General features: G+C 36.7%; 1 protein-coding gene across 1 annotated transcript in view; it reads right to left on the reverse strand.

The window, feature by feature from the left end:
- CHCHD3 (coiled-coil-helix-coiled-coil-helix domain containing 3) overlaps positions 1-27,656 on the reverse strand; it is a 278,902-nt gene that overhangs the window by 160,370 nt on the left and 90,876 nt on the right. The window contains exon 4 of the mRNA XM_081285904.1: positions 7,744-7,861. Coding sequence (XP_081142030.1) covers positions 7,744-7,861 — 118 coding nt within the window. The remainder of the gene's footprint in view (positions 1-7,743; positions 7,862-27,656) is intronic.

A 27,656-nucleotide genomic window follows, 5' to 3' on the forward strand; every position in this document is an offset into this window, starting at 1 on the left:
TAACAATAAATGCCAAGTCATTATAAAGAGATGGAATTATAACCAGCCTTTTGCACCTTAGTTACCTATGGATTTTCACTCAGTGCTCTCCATATCTCACCTGGACACCCATAATGACCCAAGTGATAGGATGTCAATAAGCTATTAATGGCAGCACTACAATATAGGACACCACTCAGGAGAAGTTACCCTGAGCCAGTCGGCTTGCAAGCAACTTGATGAATTTTCCAAAGTACACTTAAAATGAAAATATGACAAACACATTTTAAATAGAGTTGGTCCTCACAGCTGCCTTCAGATATGGCTCATTCTTTCTCCAGGTCCTTCCATGGCATTATACTCAATTGCACTGTCTTCCTCTCTAATCACTTTCTCAACAAGGTCACACAGTCTAAAATAATCCTTTGGAGAAAGCCAACATAAGCAAACTGTAGTCACCTCTAGACTGTGTTCACTGGGTAGGTTTACCCATCTTAACGAGGCAGTTTAATCTACACCACTAAAAGAGCACATGGCCATTCTCTTCCTCCAGATCTCTCAATGTCTGGTCAACATGGTATCATGCTTCTCTAAGGCAATTTAGTGATTTTTTTAAATCCTAGGTATTTCAGCCTGCCTTGAAAAGAAGGGGGTTCAACAAAGCACATTTAATAAATATATTCATCTGGGCAAGATTTCAGCATGCAAACAATATTTAAATCTATAATTGCAAACCTACTCATTCTTTGGGCTCTACACATTAAAGCTACGCTGGCAAATGGAACAAACCATGTTTCTCCCCTCCCACTGTAGCAGCAACCATACCTGAGGCTGCCTGCACTCCACAGAATAGCTGATTAACAATCTCTTCACAGGGTTGTGTGCATTCCAGCCAACAATAATAATGCTGCCATAATGCACAGGAAGCAGGACCACATGTGATAACAAAGAACAGAAAAGAGGAAAAGAGACTCCGAATGCTTTGTCTTGGAAACTGTAATGCCCTGCTAAATCCAAATGCACTGGAGGCAAAACGACAGTGTGCCTCTGCCCTCACCTGTCTTGAGGGATGCTGCCCTTTGAAGTTCCTGGTAAGCTATTAACTGAGCAAGAGTAGAAAGAATGGGACTTGCAGATGGATTCCAGACCCTGCACTCACCAATAACCTTGAGGAAAATATCTTAAACCAGGCTCAAATCCCTCGAACATAAAATGGAAATTGTATATTTAAATAGTCTTCAAAAGTAAAAGCTCAAAATCATTAACTTCATTTTTGGCGATCAAAGCAAACAAATACTCTACACATATCCAAATAACTGGGGCAAGAAAACCAGCACACAGCTTATATAACCAGAGGGAAAGCTTTAATAGAGGTTATAGTCAAAGTACTAAACTGCACCCAAAACAGGGAAATTTTTTAAACAATCATCGTTAAGTGTCCAATAAAAGAACCCAAGATAATCATTGTCACCATGCAACTTCATTCACCTTGCTAATTGCAATGAGGTTAAATACCCCAAGTGATCACTCTCTCACGCCGCTTGTATACATAAATCTTGTTCGCTCCTTTCAGAATTACAAACCCTAGTTGTATCATTTGCCCTTGGGCAGAACCTCACTTACATCTGGACAGCAGAGGTATTCTTATCTACTCCCTTTAATTTAGTCATTTTTCTCCATACCCTACATTCAAAACCTTTTTCTCTTTTAACATAAAATTTCAACTGTCACAGTTTGAAGCACAAAGAAAACACAGAACTGAAAAGCACACAGCACAAAATTAATCAATTCTTCTTCTTGATTGCTTCACTGGTGCATTTCAGACAAAAAGGAAACTGGGGATGAAAAGTGACATTTTGGTGAAACAGTCACTTAAATTTGCAAAAACTAAACTTATGCGTTTACGCACCCGGTTTTTTTAGTGTTATGTTTTTCTAAACAGTATGAGGTTTTACAAATTCAAAAATTATAACATAGGTAAAAGAAGAAAATCCAAGGTAAGGATGACCTTCCTCACAAAGACCACTGGAGACTCTGAGAAAAGCAACCAGGTCTAATTTGCAGCCCCAGCAACCTCCAGTGCCTAGTACATAGTAGGTGTTTAATAAATTTGTGATGGAGAAAAACAAAGAAAGAGACCAAAGAACCTACTGATTGAACGTTCTCATCAAGAGCTAAAAATAATGATGCAGTATCTGAGGCCAGGACTTTCCCCATTTCTATACTTTACAATGTACATTTAACCCAGGACATTTTTTAAAAGCTAATGAAATTTCTATTAAAAGTGATATAGAGCTACTGATATTAAAAACCTTGTAGCTCACCTTGATGCTTCTCCAAATCCTTAAAACTTAAGACCCTAGTAATACTATTTCCCAAATATTTCTACATCTCTTCTCTGCATCCCTGTGAGAACTGCTCTAATTCAGGTACCACCTGTTCTCACCTGGATTAATGCCAGGTCCTCTCCCCTGGTCTCTATGCTTCCAGTCACATCTTCTCTGTTCTTTCTTTCACAGTCACTGTGAGCCATCAAAATGTTTTTTAACCATTCATTGCCCTGCTTCAAACTTTTCTACATCCCTAGTCCAGGGTTCTTTGCAGGCACATGTTTCCTCTGCAATCTCAGCTCCACCAACTACTTCTGCCTCATCCTTCCACTCAGGTGCCCTATTCTTCCCACTCAACAACTCTCTGTAGCGTTCCACTGTCCCCACGCAACCATGCTTCTGTCTACAATTGTCCAAGGCTACACCATTCCCACTCATTCACCTTAGGGACAATATTCACCCATACCTGAAGATTCAGCTCAGGCACCACTTCACAGAAACCCTTTCCATTCTTCTCCATTTCCTCTCCTACAGTTTCCAGGGCTTAAGTAGATTCACTGATTCATTTATTCAATTAACAAATATGTATTCATGCATTAATTCAATCAACAAATATTAGGCATTTAAACTATGTTGGAGGGACAAACGCAGATATAATGAGCTACAAGACAAAGTTCCTGCTTTCAAAAAAATGAAAATTTTCATAAGACAATAAGTAGCATAGCTTAATAAAAGACATTGCCCTTGCAAGCATTATTTCTAATGTAGTAGACTCCTGTGTTATACAGTGAATTTCCTAAGGACATTTTGTCCTTTCATTTCTACATCTTTAGTACCTAGCCCCATAATTTTCAAATAGTAAGCACTCAATAAAACATCTGTCCTAAAGTGAAGAAAATCATTTCATATTCAGGTTTATACGCACTAGAATATTTAAATAAATATTGCCTTATGTAAATAAATTGAAGGTTAAAGTTTAAATTTTTAAAAAAACAGAAAATACTGCATAGTGTGGTGATAAATAATAATACATAACTAAAATTAAACAAAATTTAATAACAGAAAAAGTGAATCAAAATTTTAATCACTTTAGAAAAGAAATCAAATACAATAACAAGTTAAAAAACCTATTATTATTTAATTTAAAAAATTCCAATGACATATCAAATAGCAGATAACATGTACAAGATCTTAAAGACACACAAAATGTCAAATTATATTAACTTCAGAGTTTCTTGGTCCTGTCCTTTTAATTAGTCTTCATTCTTTACAGAGGTGCTTTCCTATTTCTATGCAGCATATCTTTAACATGAATTTTGCTTACACAGGCAGGTAAAACCACGAGAGGATGGTGGATAAAATGAGCTGATTAAAATATCTGCATCAGTCAGTGCAGGATAGAGGGGCTGGTATACTCTTCCTAGGACCTAGAATGGAAGTAACAGCTTGCCCACCCAAAGCAAGGGGGAAGAGTTTTGATCTGACTATGTTAAAACTTCAATGACAGGGCCATGCTGTCTCTACAATAAAGCCAGCTGCTACAATAGCTGTGGGAGGAGAAGCCTGGACTGGCAATTCTGGGGACAGTGATCTAAACACCAATTGTTAGTGAGCAGGAGGATTGGGGAAAGGGGATAGCTGTATGTCACTGTACAAGTTGAGCACACAGCTAAAATCCAGGATGCTCCAAAATCCAGAATATTTTGATTGCTGGCATAATGCCACGAGTAGCAAATACCACCTGATCTCATGTGATGGAACACAGTCAAAACGCAGACACACTAAAACTACTGGATAAAATTATCTTCACCTTATATGCATACATTTGTATAAGAAACACATGAATCTCATCTTTAGACTGGGTTCCCATCCCCAAGATATCAGATTAGTGTAAATATTTCAAATCCCAAAAAAGTAAAAAATCCAAAACACTTCTGGTCCTAAGCATTTCAGACAAGGGATGCTCAACTTACGGCCTTCCAATTCCAACCCTAGGTCTCCTGCTGTCTAATTATTGCAAATGTAGGAAATCCAACTCTACTTTCTTACAGGCTGCAATGCCTGGGTTCAAAATAAAAAGGAACGAAGCAATATTTGGCCATCATTCAAAGAGCCCACATATTAGGGTTAGGCAACAGGGGGCCAGCATTCACAGCAGGATAACACTAACATCCTTGGGGTGACTCTCATATGAACTGTGGGTTTGGAAGAGACCTACCCCTCCACGGGGAATCAAGGGGTATGGTACAAGAGCAGGCTCGCAGTTCACACCACACTATTCTGTTTCAGAGTGCGCTGGGATGTAGAATCTGAAAGCTTAAAGTCTATATGGAATATATATGGAGGAGTTACAAAGAATTTTATACCTCTAACCATTAATAATAATGACATAATTATTTTCTTAGTAATTTTTATATTTTTATATAAAAATATATTATTATATTTTTTATTTTTTCTATAATAACCTTGTATAAGTTTAATAATTAGAGAAAAATGCATTGAAATACATTCAATCATTAAAAAGTGATCACACAAAACCACATTTATAGATACAAAGACTTTCACCACATAGTCTTCAAATGAGAAGGTTTAATAATATAAGAGTACAAAAATATGCACTGTATTATCTGTGTTTGGCCTAACACATTTACACATATAAATATAAATACACAAACTTTGGCAAGTGAAAAAAACTATTTAAATAATAAACTGGAAAATTATCTTTGCATGATGATACTAAGTTGATTTTAATATTTTTGGATTTAATTTCTCATCTTTTTTCAATAGTTATGTTTTCTGTATTATCTAATGTTAACAATGGAAAAAATATGGTCAATAAATCATCCAGTATCCAGAATTATCCAGTTAATTAATTGGATAATTAATTAATTATCCAGTTAACCTTAATTGCCATCGGCAGCTGTGGGCCCTAACATACATTCAAGTAGAATGGAACATTCAAGCTAGGAAGGGACCTCTGAATGAGCTAGCATCCAACTATATAAATTCTACTTGTATCCCTTCAGTGCTTTGAGGACTCTATTTGGCCAATATTGTGATAGATGGTGAAATTTAGGAGTTGTGAGTACTGTGATTTGCCATCTCTACCATACAATACAAGAATCAGTAAGAAAGAGATCTACAAAATAGAATGTATAGTATCAGCTAAACAAAAATAAATAAACAAATAAATATAATAGACAAGATTTATTAGGTAGAAAGAGAATATGGGCTGAATATACACTGTTCCAACCATACTATATAATATTTAAATTACTTTTGGATAAGAAATCTTTTTCTACTTTCACATTTTTTGTGAACACTCTCCTCTTCATGTACCTGGCTGTGTGTGTGTGTGTGTGTGTGTGTGTGTGTGTGTGTGCGCGTGCTTGCCTAAGTGTGTATGTTTAGTGAGTTTTGGGGTTTTAGAATCTTAAACTAAGTGAAGAAGACCTTATATTCAAATTCAGGTAGTAAGAAAAAAAAAGTCTAAGATGCAAAAAGCCAAAAGGCAGGTGAAAATGCAAATCAAAAATTCTTCTGCCCACTGGAAAAAGAATTTTCCTCCCCCACCTTTCTCAAACATGAGCACTATTAACCCCCCTCTCCACTCCATCCTTATCCTTCAAGTTGGGAGACTTCAATAGGCACGGAAATGGTGCTTCAATCCACATGCCTGACGTTTTTCTTACTTCCACAAAAAACCCTTCAGCTTAGACACAGAACAGGCATAATCATCAATTAGATTATTCAACACTTGGTGTCTTTAATTCTGAAATTATTCCTCTTCCACTATGACTGACTTTCCTTCTCCCTCACTCTCTCAGTCCCACACAGTGTGTGTCTGCCAGTGAGCCCACTGACAATTCTTTTCTGGTCTATCACCTCTGTTCTAGCTTAACATCTACTCTGCATCAGTCATGAAACAAATAGGTTTATTATAATATATTAACTTTCCTTTTCTTTTCTCTACTTGCACCTGGTCTTAGGTTAGCTTTTCAAATAAATTAGTGAGGTAAAGAACAGGAAAGAGGGGCTGGGACTGTAGCTCAGTGGTAGAGTGCTTGCCTAGCATGTGCGAGACACCAGGTTCAATTCTCAGCTCCGCACGTAAGTAAATAAATAAAATAAAGGTCCACTGACAACTTAAAAAAATACTTTAAAATAAAGAATAGGAGAGGATAGTTCAAGGGTTTGAAGACTCCCAACACAAAAAAAAGATAACTGTTTAAGGAAAGAAAAATGCTAACTACATAGATTTGACCATTGTGTGTTATATACACATACTGAGTTATCACCCTGGACTCTCTAAATATGTGCAGTTATTATATATCATTTAAAAAACGGGAAGAAAAAATGTCAAACTTCCTAAAATTAATGAATATTTTCCAGTATTAATGAACACTGTAAAAAGAGCGACAGACAAACTAGGAAAGAACAGAAATTGACCCTTTTCTTACAAAGATTAGTAACTCCCAACAGCCTGCTGAACTAGGAGCTCTGGCATTCAAAAGTCCTCAACAATAAGGTCCTTATCTCCCTGTCTAAGTTCTCATCTGTGTCCCTGGAGGACTAAAGGTTCTGAGGAGTCACATCTGCAGTTCTAAGAAGGCTGATATAGGGGCTGAGAGTCAGGAGCACAGGCTTCAACCAGAGCAGCTCCACTTTTACCTACTAAGGGGCAATTGGTTGAGAGTTTATGTTGAATATAAAAGATAGAGTATTATTCAGTCATTGAAACCTACATTTCAAAAAAAATGACCTGTGATACAAGAAAATATTTAAGATGTAAAGTACCGTATATAGCATTATCCAAATTCTTAAATATGTAATAGACTAGAAAAAAATGTAAACCATGGTTACATCAGACAGACTGACTTACAGGTGCCTTTTAAATTTTCTTCCATTAACAATTTATTTTTGAAAAAATGTTTATATACCATTTTAAAAATTGAAAAATTATTTTAGAAATTATTGGTTCCCTTAAAATTAAAAGATGGTTCCACAAAGCCCTTGTTTGACATTGTCCCTTCCTAAAGTCCAGAGAGTAACTGACACACCTTAACTCACATCACTGGAGTCTTCCCAGATGAACATCTGCTCATTGCCACCAGAAAGAAAAAGAAGGCTGGTCAGCTGGCCCCAGAGGTTTCAAAGATAATAAAACCAAAAGAGAGAAAAATGCCAACAGCCCAGCGTAATACATTTGCCTGTCTGTGAGCTGATCTTTCTTTTAATTCTTCTGAAGTTACCTCGGGGTTCTTGATGGTTAATATTAAATTATCAGCTATTTGTAAAAGGCAAAACCCAAGAAAGTATAAGCAAAGAGAACATGAAGGTTCTCAACAATAAAGTGGCACAGAGTACTGAGCTCTTCCCAGACATCCAAGATTTCCTTGGAGGCAAAATATCTTTATCAACCTTCAGGACTCACCAGGTGCTTGGCCTTGGCACGCTCCTCCTCACTGGAAATCCTCTCTCGAAGGATGGCTCTGGTCAACTGCTCATTGGCAGCAGCCCTCTCTCGCTCCAGGTCCCTGCTTTGCTTTAGTCTAAAAAGATTTAAAAAAAAAAAAAAAAGTTCTACTTAGAAAATATTTTATCAGTTGACATTATTTTTTTGTTAAGTGAAATAATTAAATACAAATGCAGATATATACCATTGTTGAGTGCCAATGGCTGAAATCCTCATCTTGACCCACAATTTACAAAAGTTGGTACCAAAGTAAATTCCCACGCAGCCTCTACCCACACATTCGAGAAAACAGTTCACACCAATGAGAAAGCTTATTGATTTGACTGTCATATAGATCTAAGTTTTAAAAAGTTCTTCTATAAAACTGAAATCTCCCCAACTAAAAATTCCACCACTCCTGCTCCCATCCACCCTCTAGAAATTTAAGTAACAAAGCTAAGTAACAAGCCAAGGATCTGTTATGCTATATACAATCTTTAGCATCTTAAATATTTTCTTGAATCACATCGGGGGTAAACAAATATTTGAAGGTTGATGATTATTCTTCCCCCAAAACTGACTCAATCCAGTTATTTATTGAACACACACCAGGCCCTGTGTTAAGCACTAAGGACACAATGGTTCTCAAGGTGGACAGATCTCTGTCCATATGGATGCTACATCACAGCAGGGATGAACTACTAACACAATGAAGACATATTTTGGCCCAACATCTTACTCCCATTTTCCAATAATCCTCGTATGCAAACACAGCAACACCTTTCAACAGCAGGCAACTCCCTTCTGGAATGACTCCAATGCTTCTCTGTGCTCCAAACTACACCCCGCATTCCACACACCGACTAGCAAAATAAGACAGCAGAACCTCACCTCTCTGGGTACGCAATTCTAATTCTATTAACAAGGCATAAGATTGCATTAAGAATATCAGTAGCCTCATCACACAATTAGACCATCTGAAGTTACAATCCACTGAAACCCCTCATTGTACATGATAAAGATAAATTACTTTGGCACCGATTTTTGCCATATTGCCTGGCAGAGAAAGGCATTCAGTAATCACTGAATGAGAGAACATTTTAGTCTAATCTCATGGACAAAGATTTTCTGATTGCCTTTTCTTCTTTGAGAGAATAACTCCTCTACACCATCATATCCCCAAAAGTACAATCTAAGCTTTAAAAGGAAAAGGTAAAATTGCTACACCGGTATAAGACTGAATGAAATCTTATAACTGTGAATGAAGAGTACCAAATTCTACTTATTCAAATTTTAGCTTTAAAAAGGCTCTAAAAAAAAAACCTAAGAAGATAAAACTTTTTGTTACTATTTTTTAATTGCCATAACTTCCTGATTTTTTGGAATTCTCACAAATCAATTATAACATAAAATTGTTCAATAAAATATATTTCAGCCAGGCACAGTGGCACATGCCTATAATCCCAGCAGTTTACAAGGCTGAGGCAGGATTGTAAGTTCAAAGCCAGCCTCAACAACTTAGTGAGGTCCAAAGCAACCTACTGAGAACCTGTCTCAAAATAAAAAATAAAAAGGACTAGAGATGTGACTCAGTGGTTAAGTAACCCTGGGTTCAGTCCCTCATACCAAAAAAATAAAAATAAAATAATTAGATATATTCCAAAATTTTAATGCTTTACATATAAAAAAACAAACCTGTGTGATTCTATGTCTTGAAGAAAGAAGAATAACAGAAACAAATTAAGACCTAGGCTTTGAAATTCTCTAATGTCAAGGTAACCTTTAGGAAACTTCCTTCAGCAATGAACACAATGATGTATATAGGAACCAAATTTCTCTGTTATTTCATGAAGACCATACAATGAGTTCAGCAACATCAGTGATATCAGTACATCAAACTCCACTGGACATGTAAGAGAACAGCAATAATTAAAATTGATGCCACTTCCCCAGAGAATTTGTTCTAAAAGCATGGTCCACAAACCAGTAGCAACATCACCTAGGAACCTGCTAGGAACGCCAGTTCTTAGACCCACCTCACACCTACTGAATCAGAAGCTCTGAGAGTCTTTTAACAAGCCCTCCAGGGGTCCTGAGGCATGGTCAAGTTTAAGAGCCACAGCTCAATTCACAAATCCTGGTGACACACCAAAGGAAAGCGACATCAAAATGGAGCAGTCCACATGAGGATATTGCACTAATAAGTGCTGAGATCATTAAATCAAATTATAGAACTGTAATTTGATTTAATGACCTCAGCAATTTGGCGTGAACATACTTTATATACAGAGTTATGAAAAATTGTGCTGTGAATGGATAATTATGATTGTAATGCATTCCACTATTGTCATGTAAGAAATAAAAATAAATTTAAAAAAGAAAAAAATTACAGAACTGTGTATTTAAAGCACTTTTGTGAGTATATTACTACAAGTAAAAAACATCAGGCCCAGGCGTAGTGGCACATGCCTGTAATCCCAGCAGCTCAGGAGGCTGAGGCAAGAGGATCATGAGTTTGAAGTCAGCCTCAGCAACTTAGTGAGGTGCTAGGCAACTCAGTGAGACCCTGTCTCTAAATTAAATACAAAATAAGGCTGGGGATGTGGCTCAGTGGTTGAGTACACCTGAGTTCAATCCCCAGTACCAAAAAATAAAAATAAAGCATCAACTATTTTGTATGCGAGGTTCAAACTGAAATAAAACAATAACATTATTATCCTTATGAATTACTTTCTACATGCCAAGCACTATGGTAGGCAATTTATTTATTTATTTATTTGTTTATTTATTTGTCATAAATTGAACCCAGGGTTGCTTAACCACTGAGCCCACATCCCCAGCACCTTGTGTATTTTATTTAGAGACAGAGTCTCTCTGAGTTGCTTAGCACTTCTCTAAGTTGCTGAGGCTGGCTTCCAACTCACAATCCTCCTGCCTCAGGCTCCAGAGCCACTGGGATTAAAGGCGTGCACCACAAGCACCCGGCTATGCTAGGCAATTTACACACACACATACACACACACATTATAAAAATGACATTATTAATTTATAAACATAAAAATGAATTCTATAAACTATATTTTATCATGTAATTGGGTGTATCAAATTTTGAAGTCTACTTAACAACAACTACTTTTTTTCTAATTGAGTTTACTTATATATCAATTTTAATTACAATGGAGTTATAAGTGGTTCAAATTAAATATAAGATCATAAATTGGGGCAGTTTAATGAAAAAGAAGCAAAGCCATGAGCTCAAAAGTCTCTGATGCTATAATACAAATAAAGGTCATTTAGTTTGCCATACCTGCCCCCCATGAATGAACCATGAAGTTGGAGTCCTGAGTCCGAATCAAGGCTCCACCCTGCTAGCTGAGTACTCTTAGCTTCCCTGAGTCCTGTCACTCTCATGAGGACATGAGCGGGTGTGATGCCTCCCCATAGCCTTCTCCTACACAAAGCTGGCACAACAACAAGACTCAGCAAGTGTCCGCCAGCAGTAGCTACCACAGTGCCCAGGACAGGATCAGGGATACAGAAAAGCAGAGATTTTCTGAAATGAAGAAGGACATCCCCCAACTCACTAAACACACTGTGACCACAAAACAGCTTCTCTTCCCCATTTTTTGCCAATGGGAGGTTCTGCTTTACTTTTATTATCGAGGGCTTCTAAAATAGAAAATTTACTCTACAGACGCTAGCAACCCTTCCTTTTCCCATGCGTGTCTCTCTCATCCTTTCTCTCTTCCCATTTGCCCATGAACTCCATAAAGGGAAGGCCTTGGTCTAGTTTTGTTGACTGCTAGGTACTCAGTACTTATAATCATCCTACCACATAGGAGGCCCTCAGAAAAAACTTGTTGAAGGTATGCAGGCATGTGTCAACAATTGAACAAATGAACAGCATACTTATAACCATAGACAAGTATGAATATCAACCTGGAGAAAACAGAAGACTGAGGGATGTGTGAAACAACCAGAGAGGCAAGCTGGATCCTCGTCCAACATACATGCAGCACATATGTGATAAAATCCAGACAACAGTAAATGACCAACAACAGAAGGGTGTGAACATTCCAGAGCTCTTGGGACATCCACATCTAACTAACTGTGGTTGATTTTGGATTCAGAGAGACTGCTACAAATTGACTACAAAGAAAATTGTTTTTCTTTCTTAATAAATTCTTAGAGTTAGTTTCATTTATCTTTACAAATAGAATTGCTCAAATTCCCAACAGTTTATTTTAAAGGAAGGTCAGTTCTGCACAGTGATTGTTGAAGAAATAGAATTCTGTATGTTAGGAGTTTAGAAGAAGGACCCAGAACAAACTCTCATTTCCTAATAGCTACTCAGCTGTAGAATCTAATAAACCTCAGTTTTCTCACCTTTAAAATTTGATGGCTAAACTACATAATTGTAAGATCCTTTGAAGCCTACATATTTTACAAACCACATACCTGAAACATATTATTTCATTCCATAAAAATGCTTGCAAAAAAATAGTACCAATGGATAAATAAAACAGAGAAGTATCATCTCCAAATTTTCATTCAGTGAACACTTATATTTCTACTAATTCTTAGACTTCCCACTACTTAACCAAAACTGTACATTAGGTAAGAGTAAATGGTATTCATGAATTCATCCAGTAGATAATCACTGGGTGAGAGGCACCATTCTGGTTATTGAGAATAAAGTGGTGAGGAAGAGACAGAGTCCCTGCCCTCATGAAGCTTAATTAAATTATAAAAGGAAAATGCAGGGGCTGGGGTTGTGGCTCAGTGGTAGAGCGCTCGCCATGCACGTATGAGACCCTGGGTTTGATCCTCAGCACCACATAAAAATAAATAAACAAAGATATTGTGCCCATGTATAACTTAAAAATATTTTTTAAAAAAGTAAAATGCATTATTTTTAAATAAGGTTGCTATGACACTACATGGGTGGCAGTACTACTGGATTGGATGTCTAAAGGGAATTAGCTGAGCTACATGGAGAAGAAGAAACTGTCTTAGGCAGAAGAAACTCCAATCAGGTCCAGAAATACCCAGAAAGAATTATAGAGTCTCATGTTGACCTTCAAAGGGTCCCAGAAACTTTAAATGGCCTCTGCAAAGAACAAGGTTTTCTTTCCGGTTATTTTGGAGCACACAGTTTCAGATAAATGGTGCATTAATTGAGGCTTGTCAAGTGCCTTTAGAAATAAAAGCTACAGATTAGAAACTTTTAAATGCACTGTTCCTCCATCTCCCCCACCCTCCTCTCCAAAACATTAATTTACAGCAATTTGTTCCTCTAATAAGTTTCCTCTTCCAGTGATTCATTTAAATCATTTAATGAAGTACACCACTTCACAAAGAAAAACTGCTTATATGTTCAAAAGCTCCCAGTTCTTTCTGGAGATCCTCTCTGATCTCCTTGGTTTCAGATCCCATCCAGATATTCTATTCAATGATTATCTATGAAAGACAGATGGCTGTGTGGCCAACCAGTTTGTCTTTTTTTGAGCCAAATGAGAGACCCTGTTCTCTGGACTCCTGTGAACTCTACTGCCCAGTGGTGGAGCTAAACATCAGGAGCCACGTTATCTCACAAACATTCCCCTGGGAAGAAGAGTGATGTTCTTCCTGCCAGGGAATGCAGCATTCACTGCCCCAGTTAGGTAAAAGAAGGACCGGGACCAAGTCTCTCATTCTTAACTTCAGTTTCCAAAGATTTGAGAATCATCTCAAAAGAAAACACACCCACCATTTGAGCGAATACATTCCCCTCTTTATGTATTGGCATTTCCTACTTATTATTTTAGATCTCATGGTCTAATATTATTCTACATTAAGCCCCTGATTTAAGTTTCATTTAAATTTCCTGCTTTTAAATACATATCTTCCCTCATTTAAATTCTCTAGAGTTTAAGCAAAGAAGTAGGAGTTTAGTGTAAACTTTTCTTATTTGCATTAAGTAATTGGATAGCTTGCCGAAGCTTAATGAAACAAATACCAGTTGGTGCCTCCCGTACACCTCAGCCCTAGCAACTCAGCTTTTCTCAATATATTCCCAATCAGGTGGGAGACTTAAGATGCACCAGCAAAATGAATTCCTAAAAACCAGTCAAATCTCCTATAATGAATAGTATTACAGGTCCTTTTAAATGAGGGTGGGGTACTTCTCATGTATATTCAACTCACATTGTATCTGATATAAAATCCAGTTCTATATTTTTAGTCCTGGAGTAAAAACCAGCCAGTGTGGTTTCATTCTAAAGAACTTAAAGGTCTTAAGAAAGCAGAAGGGGAATTTTAGAGATAACTCTTTTTTATATATTGAACTTCATCATCCTTCAAGATAGAGGCATTCCTACCTCTATTTTAACATTAGAAATCGGAGACCATACCAGAGGCAGGGAAAAACCGTGATCTGGTTTCCAATGCCACATTTCTTAAACCTCCTTAAGAGTAAGCCCCTCTACAAGAATTAGTTTCCATTCTATTATTCATTTTTATGACCATATAAGGACAGTTTTTAAAACCTATTTATTTGTAGCTATTTTTAAATGCCTTAATTTGTTTTTACTATATTAAGGCTTTCAATAGCCCTAAAAGTTTCTCTAAATCTGGATGCTGCTCATTTGTCCATTCACAAATACTCAGATTTATCTTCATATAGGTTGACACATAAGTAATTCTATACGATTCTAACTTAGAAAATTACTTTATAATTTAATATATACGGTCATTATATTACTGAGAAAAAGTTGATAAGAACCTCAGATAATGGGTAGGAATAAATGGGAAAATGTAATTGTTTAAGATAAAACAATTTGACTAAACGATTTATCCAAAATTGAACGGTGGCCATTAAATACAGATAATATCTACAAAATATTGCAATGTACTTCATTCAGAAAGACTCAAACACTGGAAGAGAAAAATGAGTGACTACAACCTCAAAGGTCATTTTTAATGTTAATCATACATTTTATTTTAATGCAGCATACTTTGTCATAACATGCTGAACTAGCCTTCAAAAGACTGTTACCATACATTTTTAAACAGAAAAGCTGAGCTGGATAATCCAACAAACTAATTATTAGACTATTAAAGATAATGATTGAATAAGTATATAGTTCTCCACTTATAACTTTATAAAAATAAGACTACATAACATATCTAACATTTTTCAGTTCTAATTGTTTCCAATGTTGGAAGGAAATGTAGGTTGATATTTCAATATAAATCCCTGAGCGTGAATATGAATTAATATAACTGTGCTTGTACATAATATCTGTGTGACAGATGAAGAATTAAAATTTTCTTATGTTTACTTTGTACCACGTAGAGTTCTAAGCACTTGATAAGTGTAACTCATTTAATCCTCACAACAACCCTATGGAATAGATTATTATAGTTCAGAAGAGAAGCTGAGGCACAGAGAAATTATGTAAAACTGAGTCTTACAGAAGGTGTAATTAATTTACTGAGTGTCACAAAGCCAAGGAGAGATGTAGCAAGGTAACACAGACAGTGGGTAGTGTCTGGCTTTTGGAAGCCATTCAATAAAAATAAGGAAAGAATAAAGTGAGCTATTTCAAGAAAGATTATGAAACACAAGTACTCTTTATGTAATGATAATCCAGCAGTATATTATTTATAAAATGATAATTCAGCAATAAACAGCATTGTCTTAGAAAGTAGAATGATCTACAATCTAGCAAACCATATGCTAGACAACAGTACTTAACCAGCATAAAGGCCTGGTTCTGAAAACAAACATTAATTTTGGTCACCTATTTTATGTAACTATTAATTAAAATGGCACTCATAATTTAACAAGCAAGCCTTCCTTCAGCTGTGGTTTGGACCTTGGGTGTCTCCCAAAGGCCCATGTGTTAAAGTCTGGGTCCCCAGGGTGACACTACTGGGAGGCAGTAGAATATTTACAAGGTAGAACCTAGGGGATCTTTAGGTGATGAGGGTGTGGCTCTGGTCTTTTCCTGTTCTCTTTTGCTTACTGGATGGTGATTAGCTGAGCAGTTTTGCCCTGCCACATGTTCCTGCCATGATGTACTGTCTCACCACAGGTCCAAAGTAACAGTGCTGGCCAATCATGGCCTCGAGCCTCCAAAACTGTGAGCAAAAATAAATGCTGCCCTTTACAAATTGATTATCTCAGGTATTTGTAACAGTAATGGAAAACTGACTAACAACTTCCTTTTCACAAGAACACTCTAAAAAAGTAATTTTTCTTTAATTCACACTAAAATTTTGTCACAGTCTGGACTTCTGCCAGAGTAGCTAGATTCAAAACGATGCATAAGGTAAAAAGAACACAGTCCAAAACTACGAGCCTATGACTATAATTAGGGATTATTCATAACCTTAATCCTAAATGGTCTTCATCTCTCCCTTCTAGAAGATGGTTTCCTATTTATATATTGTATATTATTTTGTACCTGAAGTTCTTATTTTAGTTCTCATTTAGGAACAAAATACTACCTGCCCTGGATTTTCTGAGACCTTCTTCTTGGCAAATATTTTCTGCTATTTCACTGAAAAGTACATTTATATTTGCAAAGTATTCAGATTTGGGTTCACAAGTTAATGTCCCCATATACATGGTGTGGCCTCTGTACCCATTTTCCCTCAGCAGTTTACAGACTCCCTTGGAGGAAGTTATACAACCTAAAGCACTCTCATCTTCCTCTAGAATGACCTATAGCCACTTCTTTGTCTGGCTTGAACAGAATATTTAGAGGCATCTTGAACCAAGATGATCAACTTTTTACATTAAAGTATACACTGATTGTCATAAAAGTCAAAATACAGCTGAATAATGGTAGAGAAGACAAAGACACCAATCATTAAAACCTGTTTTATAGAAGTTGCAGAAGAAAAGGTTCATGCATGACCTATTTATTAAAAACTTGTTTAGGAAGTATGGACACCCTTCCCCTTGCATCCTGGCCTACAGCATCCTTCCTTGAAAGGGGGGCGCAGCTGTTCAATTTACTAAGATACTGGAGGAGCACAGTCATAGATTCAGCCAGAGGAAAAAGGAACTCAAGGACAAATGCAGTACTTCCAGGTAAACCCCCTTGATTGGCCCCCACTGGGCAAATGATCAAGTCCTTTCTGTAGGCAGATGACCATATGAAATGGTGGCAACCTGAGAGACATGAATGGGTTCTCATAAAGAGAACTCTAAGTCAGAATCTCAGTATATTTACATATACAAAACATACATGAAGCCTTTTACATGGTTTTGCCCTTACGTTCCTTTTTCATACAGGATACATTGGCCAGGACACATACTTCATTTATTACATTCATATTATTACTGATAAGTCTTAGGAAACCTTTGAGATGACACCGCCATTCTAAGACTTGTGGAGAAGCACAGTCAATACTTCTCTTCTTCTATTTCAAAGGACCTTTCAGCTTGAATCAAACTGCCACTTATCACCCTCCAGCAGCAGTTAACCTCCTGAACGTAGAGTGGGCAGAGGTGGCATGGGTGGACCCTCTGCTCCCTGCAGACCCACATGCACCCATCAACTAACCAGCCCGACCCTTCTTATGGGAAATGCCCAACATCAAAGTTTGGCATGCTCTTCCATCAAACCCAGAGTAAACATTTTTAAGGAAAGGATGATTATACAAATTCCTTTTTTATTTCTTTAAATTCAATAATTTAAAATTTCTAATCACTTTTGATTAATATACTAAGCTAATTTGACTGACACATAAAGGTTGATGACTTGTCTTTATAAACTGCGTTGGTGATTATTACATAATCGTGCTTTGCTGTTCTTTTCAGAGCTTTTAACCTTTGATTGTGTCTTTTCTCATATTTCTTTTTGTTTGGTACAGCTTGCTAATCCATAAATTTTTAACCTTTATTAAGATTACAACTAATTACTTTATCTTAGCTGCATTTAATATGTAGTGTATAGCTCGTGCATGAGCACTTAATGTGTGTGTATTAACATAATCAGGTGGCCTTGACCTTAACATGGGTAACTGTTTTCTGTCACAACTATTAACAGAATAACTGAAATAATTTATTTCTTCCATTTGATATTATTAACTATGAATTTTACTTTGTTGTCTCTTTTTTTCCTTTTCCTTGTTTTCCTGATTGTGTCAAGCTACCATATACCCCAAATGAACAATAACCCAGAAAGAGATATATTGAATTTTCCTATTCTATTAAGTGTTTCCATTCTGAACACTCACACTTTTTCCCTATTTTCACATAAAAACAGTTTCCACTATTTTCTCAACTACTCCCCCAGCAAACCGAATAAGATGAATCATTTGACGACTTGGACTTTCCCCCCAACACCACTCTTGGCTAAGAGATCAGTGCTTTTTAAATTCATACAATTCTTGGACTTTCTCCTCAAGGATTTCTCTTCAATGTCAAGAATCCTTATTAGCACTTTTATGAGATGTTCCCAGTCTATCACTCATACATGCAAGCCAAAGTCTGGTCCCCTGGCTGCTTCCCCTCCTCCTCATCTTCCTCTCTACTGAGGTCTCTGTGGTAGTTAACATGGTCTGAGTCCTTCTTTAGGTATCCTCCTAAGATGCACTACTGTGTTAGCTATTTAGCTATGAATCTCAGCTTCCTACCCCTCTTCTACTCCCTGCTTTGCAATGCTGGGAGTGTCTTTCTGCTTTACAATAGAGTCTGCCAATAACCAGTACAATAGGGTCTAAAAGGCTGAAGAAAGAACAAGAACTCTCTGTTCTGCTCCTATAGTACCATTCAGGCCTCACGCTTCACACCAGCGGCCATTCTTGCCTCCTGCAGCAGCAGGAATCCAGGATATGGTTTGTTTCAGCTTGCTCAGTCTCTCTACCTGCCACCTGGAGACACTAGCCCCACCCTCCGGCACATCAGCTCAAACACCAGCACCAGCCAGGATGCAGCCCACTTTGGAGGTCTGAGCCGCAGTGTCACAGAGACCACTTCCAAGCTTCACTGTTTTAACAGCTCCCACCTCTTCCCATGTGCCTCCAGTGGAGACATGGTGACTGCTTCCTGCCAGTGCTGCCTTTGAGATGCCCTGAAGGTGCACTGTCCCATAAGGTTCTCATAAGCCATGTAGAGCTACTGCACCCAGGAAGCGTGGCTAGTCCAAATTGAGATATGCCTTAGGTAAAAAATACACAGTGGAATTTGAGGACTCCAGATGGAAAAAAGTAGGGGGGGAAGAGATGTAATACATCTCATCAGCATATTTTACATTGATTACACTGAGAAATATAACTACAATTATTTTTACCTATTTCTTTTCACTTTAGACATGGCAACTAGAAAGGTAACTACATAGATGGAGCACATTATACGTCTATTAAAGAGCACTGCCCTAGAGTCAAGTTTTTTGTTTGTTTTATTTTTGCCTTTAGAGCTTTTAAATGCCTCATTAACAATTCTTACATGAAATTCTCCCTGTAAAAATAACTCATATGTTTTGTCTCCTTAACGGACTCTGCCTACTGGCTGTTTACATTAATAAATTCTCTACATCCTTGCTATCTGTGGCCCTGTTTTCACACCAAGGTGAGGGAGAGCTCGGTAGAGGATTCTGGAAATCTCGAGCTGTCATTCCAGCATCTACCTTCCGGTTTGCAGACGCCAAGCCTAAACCCAGGATGATTCCATTTCCTTTATAAATTAGTTGTTCTTTCTGTGTGGCAGCTTATAAGATTTTCATTTTTATCCTTTGAAATTTTTTCTCTTTATCCTTCAGAAATGTTAGCAGTCCACGACTTGGTTTGCATCTTTCCTCATCAATCCTACCTACAAGAAAGCATCCTTTCAATTTACAGGCTCCAGTTTTTCTTCAGCTCAGTGAATGGCTTATATCATTTAATTATCACCTCTCCTCTAACTCTTTGCTTCCTCTCATTCTAGAATTTAGTCTGCTTCATCAAATATACCGTGCATGAGGTTATTGACCCCCACTCTTTCATATCTATGAAATCAAGATGCATCTTAAAGCTGATGGTGTCTTACCATCAAATGGCAATAATTGTCAATGGTACAAACACCAAAGCACCACTACAGTGTTCCAAGAGGTCTGCAAGAAACTGCCTTTCCTGAGAGCTCTTCTCATTTGGCCCTTTTTCTCTGGCTGCAGGGTATCATGCATGCCTCCTTATTTACGCTGCTTACTCATCTGTGCTCAGGTCCAGCTGCTGGGCTGCCTTAGCTGGAGGCATCAGCTCCAGTGTGGGAGATGAGGCAGTCTCTCCCTCAGTGGCCCAGTGGCATACTACCAGCTGACAAGTTTGCAGCCCTCTGTTACCACACCCCCATCCATCCAAATCAGTTGATAAGAGACATGGATACCAAAAAGTTTTCTCTGGAACATTTACGTGGAGTTGAGGCCAATTCTCTGAATGCTTGTGCTATGCCAAAACCAAGTCAATGGCTCCCACCATGGCCAGACAATCTTCCAAGAAAATACAGCTAGTAAAGACACTGACACTGAAAGAAGAGAGTAGAAATGCTCCAAGCCTCTAAATTCCTAGAATCCTCTGCACTTCTATATTTTCTATCATATCTTTATTTAACATTAAAAGATTACTTAAAGAATTTTAGGGCAGAGTTAATAAGTAAAGCTGGATGGGGCAATCTAAGGCCCTATACATCAATTGTTATGGAAATAATTTCTCAAAATCATCTTTTCACCATTGGCTGCATTTTCCTAAAAAAGAAACCTCAGGTTTAATGAATTTTCCCCATACAGGAAGCACTATGAACTCTGTATATACAGCTAATGAAAACTATTAATACCAAACACAATCAAATAAGGGCAGTAATGACAGAAAGCAAACCATTGTGTAGCTCACTAATAACACTCAGACACAAATCAAGGCCAGGTTTTAGACAATCAAGGATTAGAACCCCCATATTTCAGATTCCCACTTTGATTAAATATTGCACAGTAAGAAGTCCAAGATTAAACTCCATGACAAGCACCTTCTATTATGCTGGTGATAAATATAGTCAATCGCTGTACAGGTCAACCAAAATGAGGAAGAGTAACATCCTCTTTTGAAAGCTGAAGAGTCTAATGAAGTTGTATGAGAAAACAGGAAAACAAAGAAATATATGCTGCAAAACCAATTCTGTTCTAAAAACTATTTGAAACTCCTTCCAACCAAAGAATAAACAGCCTCTTCAGAATTAAATTTTACATCATTGGGTATGACTACAATGTTTATTATCAGCTAGTTAAACAAAAACCTTCTAAAAGGATTCCTATTGGTCTCACTTCTGAATAAAGATAGTCTATTTTCCACCTTTTTTTTTTCCTTAACCTCCTTTGCAACTGCCAAAGAAATATGAAGCGTTGATGGGGACTGTCCCTTAGACCAACGGCATCTCTCTGATAGAAATCACCATGATACACACAGGAAGCACACCAGACAACAGCAGCATCCACCACACCTGCTCCATGAGGTGCTATTCCTTAGATAACAGCAATAATTTTCATGCCTCTCTGACACTATTCATCAACTAAAACTTCATTCCTTGGCAGATGCTGTATTTCTGGTATCCCCCACGAAATCATGCTAAAGAAAAACAAATTCCAATAAAAAGTTCACTGATCTGAAAACCACACTAAGCACTATACTGGATTTTATTTTACTTTAATTTTCACCTTAAACATTAAATGAAATGACAGAATAGCGTAAAGAAAAGAGAAAAAAATGTAAAATTCTCTGTGATTTTACCTATTGCCATTTTAGGATAACTCTTGTTCATTCCCTTATTTGACATGTTCTTAATTAAGCTGCTTTATTAGAATGACATATAAAATGCTGTCCATATCAAATGCACGCCTCTCTGTGAATGTAAGATAAGTAAACACCCACAAAACTATTACCATCAAGGCTATTAACATACCCATCAGTCAATCACTCCCAGAGTTTCCCTCCACCCATTTTATTACTGTTGTTGCTGGGGGTGGGGGGTTTGGAGGGGGGTGTTAAGGATACTTAACATAAGATCTGCCTCTCAACAAAGTTACCTATGCAGAGCAGTATCTTTAGACAGAAGCACTACGCTGAACCCTCACTTGCTATTTCTTACCTCCAGTTCAAAAGTTAAATCACAGACATACTTCAAGAAATAAGAATCACTATGCAAAATTCACATCAAGAACAAAAAAGAAACAACAAACAATGCAGTTGCCTGAAATCAAAGTGCATTAAATAGTACTTTTTTGCGAATCTAATGTGTAGATCATAGTGTGAGGACAAGAAATCAACCAGCAGGATATCATAACATCTAGGCTTTGCTCTCACGAGGTCATCAAGACACACGATTTTAATTCACTCCAACAACAGGCATAAGACCCATGTGGTCCTTTCACTTTCTAGACCATTTATTTTGTTATTTTTAGTACTGACACTAACATATAACTCATGCCACTTAAATTTTTAAATGCATAATATCTGGCTATTATTAATATTATAATAGCTACTACTGATTAAGTTCCACTTTGTGCCAGATGTTTTATAAACGTTATTTCATTTATTCGGCACAAAAATCCCTCAGAGGCGCCGTATTCCCCTTTTAGAGCTAAAGAAACCAAAGCCGAGACATTAGATAACCTGCTAAAAATCACACAAGGCAAAAATGTAGTAGAATTCATCTTCTAGATTCATGACTCCAAATATCATGTGGTAGTCACTAAGCTACATGAACCAAATGATTAGCTGAAAACTCTCAAAGTGAAATGCTCAGTGTTACTATTCAAATCCTGATGGACTTGTCTAGTCTTGCTACCCTCCCCTAAAAAAGCCTGGCCCTCTGCAGTCCACAGGGCACCATCATGGGCTCTGCCATGCACTTAGCCCTCCGCAACTGCAAAAGCAAACATAAGCATCACGTGTCAACAAGCTGACAAGAATGTGTTTCCACTCTTCTTTTTCCACTCACAGACTAAGGTTGAGAAATGTGGCTGAAAAACTATTCCAAGCATACACATCTGCATGTAAATTTACATTAAGTGAAGAAGTATAGAATAAAAGGTTACAATCAAATTGACTGTGACTACAAAATACTACATGCAACATTACACAAAACTTAAAAGGTTTAAGTGAGGTCTTTTCCTTCAGAGTTGCTTAAGTTGAAAAGGTAATAAATTAATGTTGAAGTTGCTTTTGTAAAGGTACAAATGCATATGCAGTCCCCAAACTGGGCAGGTACAGAAGTGGTGACCTTTACCACTCAGTCCATACTGCCGAGTGAGAAGGACAAGGAAGAATGACATCACCAGGCAGAGGCGATGTGCTCACCAGGCTTTTGCAATGGACCATTTACTGCAGAGCAGCCTTTTGAGAAGAAAAACACTGTGGAGTGGTACGCAAAGCAAGGGGAAGGAACTAGAAGATTAACTACAGTTAAAAATATCTTGGGCATACAGCCTACGTGTTGCACAAATGTTTAACATCCTAAAAACTTCAAAATGACTAGGCAAACAGCATCTACTTATTCAAATAAAACTGAATTTCCATGATGTTAACAACCATTTCTAAATTTCAACTATGTTTCAGGCCCGAGGAACTGAGGCTTTTTAATTATGCAATATTAGTCATTGACATAGTGCTCAAACCCCACGCAGCACGACCCATGTTAGCTAAACTAACAAAATGAATAATTTAACTCTCAACCAGCAGGAATTCACTATGCCACCTTCATTATTTACTTCACAATATCCATTTCTATGGGGTTTGAAACAACAGCTGTAGGTGTTCAAGATGAGCCCACAGGCTGCCTATCTAGTTTTTGATCCACATATCACAGAAAAATTAATCTACCCTGCATTCAAAAAAAAAAAACATCCAGGTAGCCAAGGATGTTTTTAGATCAACCCATACTCTCTTACTGACCTCCCTCATTAAATTCTAATTCATTAGATGTCAATAATCGCTGAAGTATAATATAATCAATATAACCACACTTCAAATAAAGCTCATAAGCTGTTGTTACCACAGTGCAAAAACACAATGTATCCCCTCATCAACTGGAAATTTTCACACTTTCTGCTATTTGAATTTTATTTGTCATGCCAAAAAAAAAGAAAAAACTATTTTCCTTTCTTTTTTTTTTAAAGGAACAATTTTAAACACAAAAATGCTCCTGTCATCTTCCTTCGTAGGAAGAATTTTAAGGCTTCTCACTGTAACTAACAGGGTTGTAAAAAGCAGCAAGAAACCAGATGTGTTCACAGCAATCCAGAACAAATTTTGTCACAGAGACTAAGGCCTGAACTTGATCACTCTCTTACACTCTGCAGAATATCAAAAGTTTCTCGGTTGCTCCACGATTCACAGGAGGCCTATACAGCTTGGACTTCGTGCAGATGGTAGCCTTCCTGGAGATTTGAAAAATGGCCCCTGAATCAGATAGTGCCATTCATAACCAGCTGGAATGGTACTGAGTCGTATTCAACTCCCAGATAAGTAATCTCAAAAATAAATAAATACTATCAAGGAAGAAAAAATTTAGGGATAACTATAAATTTCATTAAGATATATAGCAGATGTTACGTGGAAAATGAATATTCATTCCATCTGGCTTCTACTGAAATCCGTTTTATCTTTGCAGTGATTTCCAAATATTCCAACACAAAATGCTTACATTGTACTAAAATTCAACTACAACAAGTTTGTGGTACAAACAGTTTGTCATTTTTTGCTTAGTTCAACACGACTAAGTTTGTTAATGTATTTTGACAGACTTGCATAACATCCTAAAATGTTTTGAACAATGCAGTTTAGGCAGCAATGCAATATTAATGAGTGAATAATGTTCTTGAATATAAGTTTTAATATTTAATGACTCAGAGTGCTGCCTGGATTTGATGCAGAAGAAAAATGTGGTTTGGAATCACTGTACTTATCAGGGGACTTGAAAAAAAGTCTAAGATGCCAGGCAAACCTTTAACCTAAAATTGGAACTGGGGTCTCAGGTGTGAAATTGATGCTTCACCAACTGAATTTCTAGTGCTTATCAGTATTCACAGGATCACACCATTTATCAAGTGCCATTTATCAGAATTTTTAAATTACTAAGAGTTCACATGTCTAAACCAAGAGGTGAAGAAAAAAAAAGAGATATGGTTAGTGCAAAAATAACACTGGGTATTCTACACTGAAACACATTTAGAAATCAAATCTGCCGTTTGCATCAACATGCCAATTTGATTATTCCTCTTTTTTAAAATATCTGAAACTGTAATAAAGTAGTAACAGATCAAATAATGACTTGTCTCCACTTTCTTCTATAAAGGAAAGCACTTAATCTAAAGTATCACACAGCAAAGTTGGTTCAATGTGTCAATCTAATCCAATGGAAGGGTAATCTGCACACATTATTGGACTAGCCTCACTTCAAACAATCATGTTTTAAAAATAAGCAGAAGAACAGCAGAGAGCAGAAATTATAAAGATTAGATAAGTAATCCCCAAACCACAAAGCTATGAAGAAAGGACTTTAAAGTACTCCTAAATGGAATGCTAATGTTACTATGATTTTAAAATAAAACACTACTCAAAGAATGAAACCAAAGCCCCTTCCCTAACATGCATCTGCATTTATGCTTCACAACAGCCAGGCCAACGATTATTAAAACTTAACCTAGAGTTAGAACATCTGAGTTTAAAACTCTACTCTGAATTCATCAATATAACTCTCTGGATCAATGATTTTCTCATATGATGATGGGAATAATAAGACTCTATGTCAAACAACTACTATAGAACCAAATTAAGTGATACTATCAAGCTCTAGATCAAATAAAAAAGAAAAATCTATGTAATATTTATTGAGCACCTACAATGTTTCAGGAAAATACTTTTCCAAAACACTTTGCATTGTAGCTGGTACAATAAAACAAGCAAGCAATGGCAATTTGTATTTTGCCTCATTTCATTTCTATAAACAAGGAAGAAAATGAGCCCAAATATATGAGTAGAATATTTTCTAACACCTGTCTAAGTTCTCCTTAATGTCATAGTTTGAGTTTTCAAAGTATCTTCTTAATTTGGAAAAAAACAAATTGTCCCCAATACTCAGTACTCTACTATTCAATTTGACCTGTGTTAATCATTGATTAATATTTATTGAACATTTGTTGTATGCTTAGAACAGTGTACAACGTATTATGTTTAAAACAATCAGACTACCATCAATTACAGTATTATACTTACTTTATATCACAACATTTCCATGATTCTATTAGCTAAAGTCATTCTATCCCACTTTTACCAGATCAGCAATTATATCAACAAGAATTTTTTTTAAAAAAGATGAAAATAAACAAAACTGCTTAAGATTTTAAAGGCAAAATCTTGAAAACTTTGTGCATGATAGGTAGCAGTCTTCATTCAGACAAGACCTTAATTACCACCAAAGTCAATGACAGTCATTTTTAAACCATTTAAAAGAACTGGTGCTACAAATTCATGAAAATTAATCAACTCTTCCTCAGCACCAGTCTTGATGTTCCTACCAGGTAGGTGGTATCTCTTTAAAAGTGCACATATTCAGTAATTATACTGTTCTCAAGTATGAATAACTCAAGACAAAAAAAGCATACAGATATTCATTTGGTACTTTATACCCACCACCAATCAAAAATCTCTTAAATTACAGCAGCTTTTGTTTTTCCTAGTAAACAATGTACTTAACAGAATACTTAGAAAAATGGCTGGAGAAAAACTATTAATGATGGTCACCACTACACAAGAAGAGGGGCTGTAGCTTTTTATCATTTCAATGCTGTTACTATTACAAGATCATCTCACATTTAAATAAAACAAACTATGTGAGGACAGCACTAATGGAAATACAATGCAAACGACATTATGTAATTTAAAATTTTTCTAGAAGCCATAAATGAAAGGCAAAAAGAATCGGTTCAAATTAATTTTAACAATGTATTTTATTTTAAGCTAATACATGTCAAATATTATCATTTCAACATGCAGTCAATATAATCAATTCCTAAAGAGAGTTTTATGATTTTTCATTCTGAGTCTTTAAAATCTGCTGTTTTATACTTAGAACATATCTCAATTCAGATCAATCACACTTTAACTATTTAATAGTTACCTGTGACCACAGGACAGCACAGGGCTATAGCAAATCTCAAAGTCATACACCTAGGTACAAGTTAGATAATTTTCTTTCTAAATTTCAAAGCAAGAAAGAGGTGCTTATTAAAACTTCTCTCTCATCAATTTTATCTCATGGCTTACAGCTGTTCCCCTGTTAATTTCTAAGATCTTTATCAAGGTTTAGCATTTGATGGCCTCTACCTTACCAAAAATGATTTAATTTCTCTCTGAAAGGTCTGATTTCCACTTGCTATTTGATGCCTTCAATCTTTGCACTTTATTTACCTTATGCACATAAATGGGAATTCGTAAAATTGCATATTTGGGTGCTATACCCGCTGGCTGTCTTTACTTCAGGGCTTTAACTCCATTAGCAAAGCCGGATCTTCTTTTACAACTTCTTTTAAAAAGTCAAATGCAACTTTACCCACTTCTCTCACACTGAACACCGCAATATTCCAGCAGCACAGAACCCTGGACTTTACAGAGGTCTCCAGCACCCTGAAGATGATTTTCTGAACAATCAAAGTAAAGGCATCAATATGAAACCATTAATCATTAAATGCTAACATCAATGTTAAAACCTATATGAACAAAAACCAATTGTTTTCAAATTAAAGGTTAAGTTAAATTTTGAATTAGTTGTAAATCTGAAGAGCAAGATCTTGTACTCCTACTTGGCACTCAAATTCCTAGCTGGGCACAGGCTTGGAGGAAGAACATAAGTGGCTCCTGCAACAGAGAAGTTC

The sequence above is a fragment of the Spermophilus citellus genome (assembly GCF_964194105.1).
Source record: "Spermophilus citellus genome assembly, chromosome: 3".
NCBI lineage: Eukaryota > Metazoa > Chordata > Mammalia > Rodentia > Sciuridae > Spermophilus > Spermophilus citellus.